Source organism: Notothenia coriiceps, unplaced genomic scaffold, assembly GCF_000735185.1.
Source record: "Notothenia coriiceps isolate Sejong01 unplaced genomic scaffold, NC01 NC01_scaffold00037246, whole genome shotgun sequence".
NCBI classification, from domain to species: domain Eukaryota; kingdom Metazoa; phylum Chordata; class Actinopteri; order Perciformes; family Nototheniidae; genus Notothenia; species Notothenia coriiceps.
Window position 1 is genome coordinate 9,384,113 of NW_011369947.1, and position 9,397 is coordinate 9,393,509.

Sequence of the window (9,397 nt, forward strand, 5' to 3'; positions counted from 1 at the left end):
AGATACGGCTCGAGAAGCTGACTCAGATAAGGAAATATTGTGATATTATGTGATCGATGATCTGATTGATGATGTGATATCAGTGTGATATGAATGATAAGTGCGGCACGTCGGCGTCTTCTCTGCATAGGCAGTTTAAACTGTATTTCCTTTATCCTGTAATATGACTTGATAGATTTAAACTCCACACACTGAGCTCTGATTGGTCAGCAGGCGGTGCTTTCACTGAGTTGATCTCTTTTCTATAGACGCCGGAGGCGGGCAGCGTCAGGTAAAAAAAGGTTATTTAGCCTTCCCAAACCTGAGCCTCACGCGCCGCCTATGCAAATAGAAATTAAAGTTGAGGCCTTAAAAAACAAAAACAATGAGCTGAATAACTTAAGTGATACATCTCTTTGTGACCCCTTTTACATTACACAGGATCATTTAATTTAATATTTTATATCAATAGTTAATGTATCACTAAGAACTAGCTTTTTATTAAACACTGTCATAGAGGTAAGTGTACCTGTCTTTATCAACATTTAGTGTCTTTGGCCATCTATCTTTAGTTTTGTGTTGTGCGTGCGGCCCAATCCTTTTTTTAAAGTAAAAACAGAAATAGTTTGACTGTAAGCAAAGCAAACCAGCTATGGGTACATTTTCTGCAGCATGAGTGATTACTTGTAAAGTTTCAAACAGGAGCTACTTTGATGTTGTTGTGTATACTTTTATCTGCAGGCTGCAACAAAGACAGAAGAGTGACAAATTCACCGCATCAAGTTGGAGGTTTGACTTTATTATCTGCACTCACTGTAACGAAAACACCAACACTGCAGGACAAAACCCAGACTTCTTCTCTTACTGGGGCTCATGTGGTCATACTTGTTTGATGTTTGGTTATATGAATCGAAACTCACGGACTAGCAGATAAGGAACTGCTACAATGGAAATGCAGAAATGTCTCTTATTTGATATATAACAGAACACAGGTAAGCGACACAGCTATGATCAAACCACGGAAAAATCAATCTTGGTGTATATGTGCAATATAATATACTGTGCAGCTGGTCTTCCATGTTGCGTTAACTATAAGAAAAATGTGCAGTATTTATTGTTCTTTAACTTGTAACGTGTCAAAACTTTAAGAAATAAATACGACATTTCTTGAGTAAGAAACAACCTTGTTAATGGCCGTTGTTTGAATAAGGTTAATTCATCCAACTGGAATCACTTTTTGGAATAATTCACATTTGGTGCTGAGGTGTTTTTAATGGATTTCGGACAAGAATGGAGCTCTATAGCACGGAGATAGAAGATATACTGTATGTTGGTCCTTTCGTGGGATTTGATAGTATTATAACCCGCAGAGGGAGCCAGAGGACTGCCTTTGGTGTGACAAAGTTCCCTGTTTCAATTTGAATTCAAGTGTGTTGGTTTTATAATACTGATAAAGGGGAGGATATTGTAGTGAGAAACGATACAGAGTAAACCTCTAGTATGGTTTACAATATCTTAATTAAACTGAAACAGAGCAACATATGTCAGCGGAAATAAAACCTTTCATTTGTAAATGATCAAATTACGTCAGTTGGGTTATCATATTATGATAATTGCCTATCACTGTACACACTGCATTATGTACTGCATACTAAAACATCTTTATTAATGCATCAATTAAAAAAGTCATACCTGCATTTATAAAGTATTGGCTGTTTATTGTAAGATATGTGTGGCATCCTAAAACTGTTATTTTCCAACAGCTTGGATGCTACAGTGACCTCCTGTTGGCCTAGTTGGATGCTTATGATTGCACATTGATAACCTACATTATACAAGTCCATATTAGCTCAGAGTTTACAAAAGTGAAAAAAGGGTCATGCAGATCTGATTTAAAGAGGGCCTATTGTGCTTTTAGGGGTTTTCCCTTTCCTGTAGTGTGTCATATAGGTTTGTGTGCATGTAAATGGTCTGCAAAGGCTGAAATACCAAAGTCAATGCCAGTTTCTCTCCAACACCCCCCCCCCCCACACACACACCTGAAACGCCTTCATTGGACTCCTTTGCTTACTTCCGTAACATAGTGAAATCACTATGTGACACTCGCGTTTCTATTGGCTAGCGATCCAAAACATTGTCCAGGCTACGGGGCGAAACATCTCAAGTGGTTGACGAATCATAACAGAGCCGGCCAGGTAACCAATCAGAGCAGACTGGGCTCTGGTTTCAGACAGAGGGTGAAAAGAGGTGCTGCAGCACAGGCAGTATGAGACAAATAAAGATCTTTTTGAATATTAGAGCAAAAGATTCACTAACGATAGGATGGAGAAGTGGAATCCAAACAGCCAGTCAGCTGAGTCGATACACGAATGACAGATTTGCTGGATGTGTAAGTGTCAAATACAAACTACAATGCTCTGATGCAGACGATCATTAACCTCACTATGATATTGTCACCCAGGTGCCTCATATGTCATGTACATACTATATCCCAAATATGATCAAAGCCTAGATAATAATGTCTATGTATAGCATCGACTTTTCCCAAGATGTCTCACATGACGTGACTAAGTGTGACATGAATTAAATGTGAGTTATTCTGGTTGAGAAAAAAGTCACTTACTCTTCTTCACTCACCCCCTGATCTTTGGGTTCTGTATTCATGCAGACTTTAACAGATTTGATTAAACTCCACACCTGCTTCAGTTTTTTCAAGACAACTTTCACACCTTGCTCCAATTTTCACCTCTCTTCCCCCCACCGCTGCTGCTGCTGACGTCCATGATAAGAACAAGTGTATTTTATCACTACATGATATCATCGTCTGCAAGGGAACTTTTCCCTTCCAATCCAATTTGAAAGAGACACTAAACGGTTAGATACAAAAAACTACTTCAAAGAGACACAAAAAGACTACAAATACATGTAAAGCGATCGGGAAAAGAGGCAAAATAACAACCAAGGCACACAAAACCATCAGAATGAGACACAGAATGATCAGAATTGAACCCAAAATATCTTAAAAGTGATGCAAAATGAGCAGAATGAGACCCAAAAGGTCTAAAAAAGAATGCACAATGACCACAATGAGACCCAAAACAACTACATTGTTAAAAACGATGCAGCCACGTCATGTTTTGTGTACAGTGTGTAGAAACGTTGGGCCCGTTGCTTGTGTCCAGGGGCTTATTGTCTCAGTCCGTCCATGCGATGAATGTAGTTTTAAAATTGGCATCGGAATGTAGCTCATCCAAAATGTTAAATGAAAGGTCTGTTTGCTCAGCGTGATGCCGTCTGGCACATGAAGTTATCTCAGATAAAAAGACAAGATAGTTTGACAACATCGACCTCCAACAGAGCTGACAACATTACAGCCGAAGGCCACTGGAACATTTATAAAGATGACACCATTTATTAGAAAGGTTTCCACATAAAACGTGGATATGGCATACAATAGGCACAGTCAGTAACCAAACTATAAACTGTGGTGACAGGCAGCAATGGCTTCAATTTAAGCCAGCCTGCCACCCGGGATATTTTCCATTTCAAAACAGAACCACTTTTTTTACAAAACTTTACACAAGGATATAATTACTCTAATTCGCAGTGTTATCAAGACACAATCTGGAAATGCTTCACTTACATTTTGTTTTGTACATTATAGCAACAAACATTTAATTCATTATCATGTAAACATTAAAAAGCAAACTATCTGATATTCATCATCACTGAGTAAACAAATACAATTAATTTGTCTACAGTGTAGCTGATTTTACACACGTACTGTAATATTATGCTATGTATTTACGTAGCAAAAGAAAATGAGATGACTCAAAATTGGAAATTAGCGTCACCATGACAACAAATATTTTGAAACACTTTCTCGTTTAGTATGTTATTTGACCAACATCCATTGGTGTTCGTAGACATAATAAATGTTTCCTTTAAAAAAGGAAAAGTGTTATCATGACAACACCATTTTTCTTTTCATTTCAATACAATAAGATCAGGTTGTTAAGCAAGACAAGTCTGATGTTATTCAAATGTTTTGAGTAGATTTTCTGTAGCAATGATAAAGGTCTTAAACGTACAGAAAGCTGCATCACAATTTCACATGTGGCAATAATGAGAAGTATATGTTGAACATGAAAATAATGAACCATAACCTGTTTTAGTATTTATTTTTTTGTTTTGTGGTGGCAGGAGTTAACTGCCATAGTAAAACAGTTAGTGGGTAGATAAACTTTCCTTTTTGCTAAGTGAGGAAATAGTTGAAACTCAGGGACTCCTCAGCCTCTGTGTTGATGAGTGTAACTCAAGGTTCACTGAGAAGGAGTTTAAATATAAAACAGAAATGAGATATATTAATCCCACGAACTCCTCAGAAGAGTTTCTCTTCTGTTATGACAAGACTAAAAAATCATTCTATGAATGTTAAGGCATGATGCTACTTAATATTGTATGAATGTTTCTTTTCATCAAAACAATGCTCAAATTACTAGAAAAAGTTACGGTGGGCGGGTTCAAACTGTGCCATGTTTCCCATTATAAACCATTTTACCGATTCAACACTCAGAGACAGTCAGTGATCCAAGGCAGGGAAGTGTGAGTTGTCTGGAGGAAGCTGACCTTTAAGTCCTCTGAAGGGAAACTCCACATCTCTCATACCTCTTTATGTCACACTTCAGATTCCTGGTAGATATTTTGTTGATGAAGCGTAGTGTTAGCACTTTTCTTTGACCAACTTTCTTGTTGTTGTATCCCATTGGGGATTTTGGGCATTTCCCAAAAATAATAATAAAACTGATATAAATGTTTAGTTCAGAAACAGAACATTTGAAGAATTCCTCTTTTTCTTTGTCTTGCCAAGAACTGGATAAGACTTTTGATACCACTGTCCGACAGCCAGGAGACAGATAGCTTAGCTAAGCATAAAGACTGGAGACTAGGAAACAGCTAGCCTGGAGTCTTCACTAGTTTCTACTAAGTTACTATCTCAACCCAAGAAGTAGTCCATGCCTTGTTTTATTACATTTTAAGCTTGAATTGATGTTTGGACATTTTCGTTTTCAATTGTTGTTGTTGTGTGTGTGGATCAGTTTGGATTACACAAGTTAGACACATTCCTACAGAGGCACGGCTGGAATCAAATCTTAAATATATTAGATACTAATGAAATCCCTGTTGAAATACTGGGTTTTAACAGGATTAATATGCAAAGAAAAGTACATGAAAGCTGTGCAGCATTGAAATGTGTATTAAGAATCCGAATGTGAATGTTTTACCCTCTGTAAAACTACACATAAAAAAAAAAAAGTGTTTTTATATGATTTAACTAAAGATTGAATTAAAGATTTAACATGTTAGGCCTGAGAGGTGTTGGCAAGCAATTGGCACAATCTGTTTCATTTATCTCCAGTCTTTTGGCCAAGCTAAGCCAATCAGCTGCTTACTGTAGCTTCATATTACAGAGACATGAGAGAGCTATCGATCTTCTCATCCAACTCTCAGCAAGAAAGCGTATTTCCCAAGTGTTTATTTCTTTTGTGTACAAATCATTGGCCGTTCTTAAAGGATATTTACTTGTGTAGCTGCTTTTAGCTGGTCTGTTGAAACTTATTTGGGCTCCTGGGAACAGTTTTCGCCCTGATGATCCCTTCAGGCAGACCAGGCTCTGTACAAATCCCATGTAGTTAACTGGAGCTGGCAGACCATAACTTTATCCAGGGCTGATAAACGATAAAGAAGTGCTTTGAGGACAGACTATAAATGGTGATTAGCTCCCCTCAGAAAATTTTCTGAGTCGGTTCACGTGTTTTCTGCAGCTTTACGCCCCAAAGGTCATCATTTAGTTTTGGCAGTAATCCCAGAGGATCACGAAAGTACTTCACCAAATTATAAAATGGACCCTAAAATGTAATAAACATCATCAGAAACGGTGTTAAAGTGTTTTTTTTTAAAACTGTGGGCCAAATCGACAATCCACGTCCAGCTGGCAGTTGACGGTCCAACTGTTAGCCTCACACTTTCTAATCCCTTATCACCTCCCTTTAGCGTCTTCGGAGGGAAATTTGGAAACACTTCTTAAAGAATTTCTTGAACTCTGTGTTAAAGATTGTGTAGATGATGGGGTTTAGAGCGCTGTTGACGTAGCCCAGCCAGGTGACGGTGCTCATCAGAGCGGGAGGGATGTCACAGGTCAGACAGATGGCTCGCGTCGTGTGCACCACGAAGAACGGAGTCCAGCAGAACAGGAAGCAACCTGCATGCAATGGGAAGATTAGACTTGGTCATTCGGGATTTATTGTACATAATAAGATGCAGGCGTTTGTAACAAATGTGACAAATTCACTTCTTCATGGAGCTTTGTGCCAGGCGTAAAACTAAATATTGTGACCATAAGTCACAAAATCTGTGACCATGCGTGTCTGGGGATTGTTAACCAATTAAGGCATTATTATTTGCCATCTTTCTCGTTTTTGTTGGCAGGATCAGTAGAATTACATAAATCAACATTGTGTATACTGTCAGAGGGCTCAAAGCAATTAAAATATTGGCACAGTAATTTTCTTATCAAAGAGAAAAATCCGGTTTCTCCTTTGGGTTTTGTAGACAACTTAGTTATTTGGAAAAAGTCCAACGTGGTTACTTCTGCTCCTGTAGTTAGTTTTAATCCAAACTTTCTGTATTGAGCTGTGAGCACTGTACCGTGTATCACAGCAAACTGTGAACTACTGTCGGGAGGGCAGGAATTACTCAGACCTTGCAAACTTAAAGGGACTCTATTATGCCTTTCCTATAGTGTGTTATAGGTTTTTTATATTTAAATGTTTCACTATGTAACACTTCTGCTTCTATTGGTTTGCGCTTCAACACATTGTATGTTATAGGCTAAGGGGCAGGACATCTCTAAGCGGTTGACCAATCACAAGAGAGTCGGCCAGCTAAACAATCAGAGCAGACTGGGCTCTGGTTTCAGACAGAGGGTGAAAAGAGGTGCTGCGAGACAGGCATTATGAGAAACTTCATTTTAACTAATATACAGTATATATATTGTTGAATAGCTTAATTTGTATTGAAATATAACAGGGCCAATTTATTCCGGTGATTTATATGTTGTAATATTAATTATCAATTTGCAAGTAACTAATAACTTAAGTTATGTAATAAGATGGCAAGTGGAGAAAAAAATAAAATATTAGCCTCACAATGAGCATAAAAATGGGAATAAAAGCTCAAAACGTCNAATCCCAGAACCACACGGGGGGACCTAGTCAATGACCTGCAGAGAGCTGGGACCAAAGTAACAAAGGCTACCATCAGTAACACACTACGCCGCCAGGGACTCAAATCCTGCAGTGCCAGACGTGTCCCCCTGCTTAAGCCAGTACATGTCCAGGCCCGTCTGAAGTTTGCTAGAGAGCATTTAGATGATCCAGAAGAGGATTGGGAGAATGTCATATGGTCAGATGAACCAAAATAGAACTTTTTGGTAAAAACTCAACTAGACGTGTTTGGAGGATAAAGAATGCTGAGTTTCATCGAAAGAACACCATACCTACTGTGAAACATGGGGGTGGAAACATCATGCTTTGGGACTGTTTTTCTGCAAAGGGACCAGGGCGACTGATCCGTGTAAAGGAAAGAATGAATGGGGCCATGTATCGTGAGATTTTGAGTGACAACCTCCTTCCATCAGCAAGGGCATTGAAGATGAAACGTGGCTGGGTCTTTCAGCATGACAATGATCCCAAACACACCGCCCGGGCAATGAAGGAGTGGCTTCGTAAGAAGCATTTCAAGGTCCTGGAGTGGCCAAGCCAGTCTCCAGATCTCAACCCCATAGAAAATCTTTGGAGGGAGTTGAAAGTCCGTGTTGCCCAGCGACAGCCCCAAAACATCACTGCTCTAGAGGAGATCTGCATGGAGGAATGGGCCAAAACACCAGCAACAGTGTGTGAAAACCTTGTGAAGACTTACAGAAAACGTTTGACCTCTGTCATTGCCAACAAAGGGTATATAACAAAGTATTGAGATGAACTTTTGTTATTGTTCAAATACTTATTTTCCACCATAATTTGCAAATAAATTCTTTAAAAATCAGACAATGTGATTTTCTGGATTTTTTTTTCTTTCTCATTTTGTCTCTCATAGTTGAGGTATACCTAGGATGATACCAGGCCTCTCATCTTTTTAAGTGGGAGAACTTGCACAATACTTTTTTGCCCCACTGTATATCACATCGCACAATGACATACTATTCTTGCATATATATGTTAAAATATTCTTTCAGACAGTACCTGTTTAAAATGGAAACTTTTTATTTTCCTTTTTAAATAAATATAAATGTCATGTTCAAACAATACACGAAACAAGAGTATGAAACGCAATTTAAAGGGATCCTATTAAGCTTTTTCCCTTTTCTGTAGGTTTCTGTGCATGTAAATGGACTGCAAAGACTAAAATCCCTGTGTTCCCTCCAGAGGGAGTTTGTTTACTTCCTGATGTAAGACTTGCGTTTCTATTGGCTAGCGCTTCAACACATTGTATGTGATAGGCTAAGGGGCGGGACATCTCAAAGCAGTTGACCAATCACAACAGAGCCAGCCAGCTAACCAATCAGAGCAGACCGGGCTCTGGTTTCAGACAGAGGGTGAAAAGAGGTGCTGCAGCACAGGCAGTATGAGGACAAATAAAGAGCTTTTTGAACATTAAAGCATGGAGACACGTCCCAGTAGAGAGACTACATATACACCTGAACATCAGCAGGAGAGGACTCTTTAAAATAGAGACACTACATACTGATATACACCTGAACATCAGCAGGAGAGGACTCTTTAAAGTAGAGACACTACATACTGATATACACCTGAAAAAGAGCAGAATATGTCCTCTTTAAGATGTCTGATCTCACTAAGTCTCCCTTCAGTACCCTCACATATTCCTGGTTGTAACATCACCTATGCTTGCACTGCAACTTGCTATTATTGCCCACTTGGTGGCACCAGTGGATAAAAGGTGATCTTAGTTGTCTAAAAAACTATTTTCAAGCCATAGTGGTTGTAATGAAAACAAAACAAAATAACTCTTAGAAGCCGAACAAACTTATTTGTATTATTTTTTTCTTAAATCTCTCTTTGAAGTTGTCTACAATCTCCTTTGACTGTATTTCAGGTCCTGACACATTATGGGACACATTCCTCCGATAATGTGTCAATATGCAAGAAGGGAAGATGTGTACCAGTGTCACTGACATAAACACACTCCATGTAAAACACACACACACACACACACACACACACACACACACACACACACACACACACACACACACACACACACACACAGAGAGAGATTCTGATGCAGGCTATACTGTAATGTAAACCCCAACTAGTTAGCAAAGTTGTGGTTAATGGCA

The 9,397-nt window shown here is 38.8% G+C and overlaps 1 protein-coding gene across 1 annotated transcript in view; it reads right to left on the bottom strand.

Moving 5' to 3' along the window:
* Window positions 1–6,029: 6,029 nt before the first annotated feature.
* drd4b (dopamine receptor D4b) overlaps window positions 6,030–9,397 on the bottom strand; it is a 25,630-nt gene continuing 22,262 nt past the window's right edge. Inside the window, exon 4 of the mRNA XM_010795565.1 lies at window positions 6,030–6,241. Within this exon, the coding sequence (XP_010793867.1) occupies window positions 6,030–6,241 (212 nt within the window). The remainder of the gene's footprint in view (window positions 6,242–9,397) is intronic.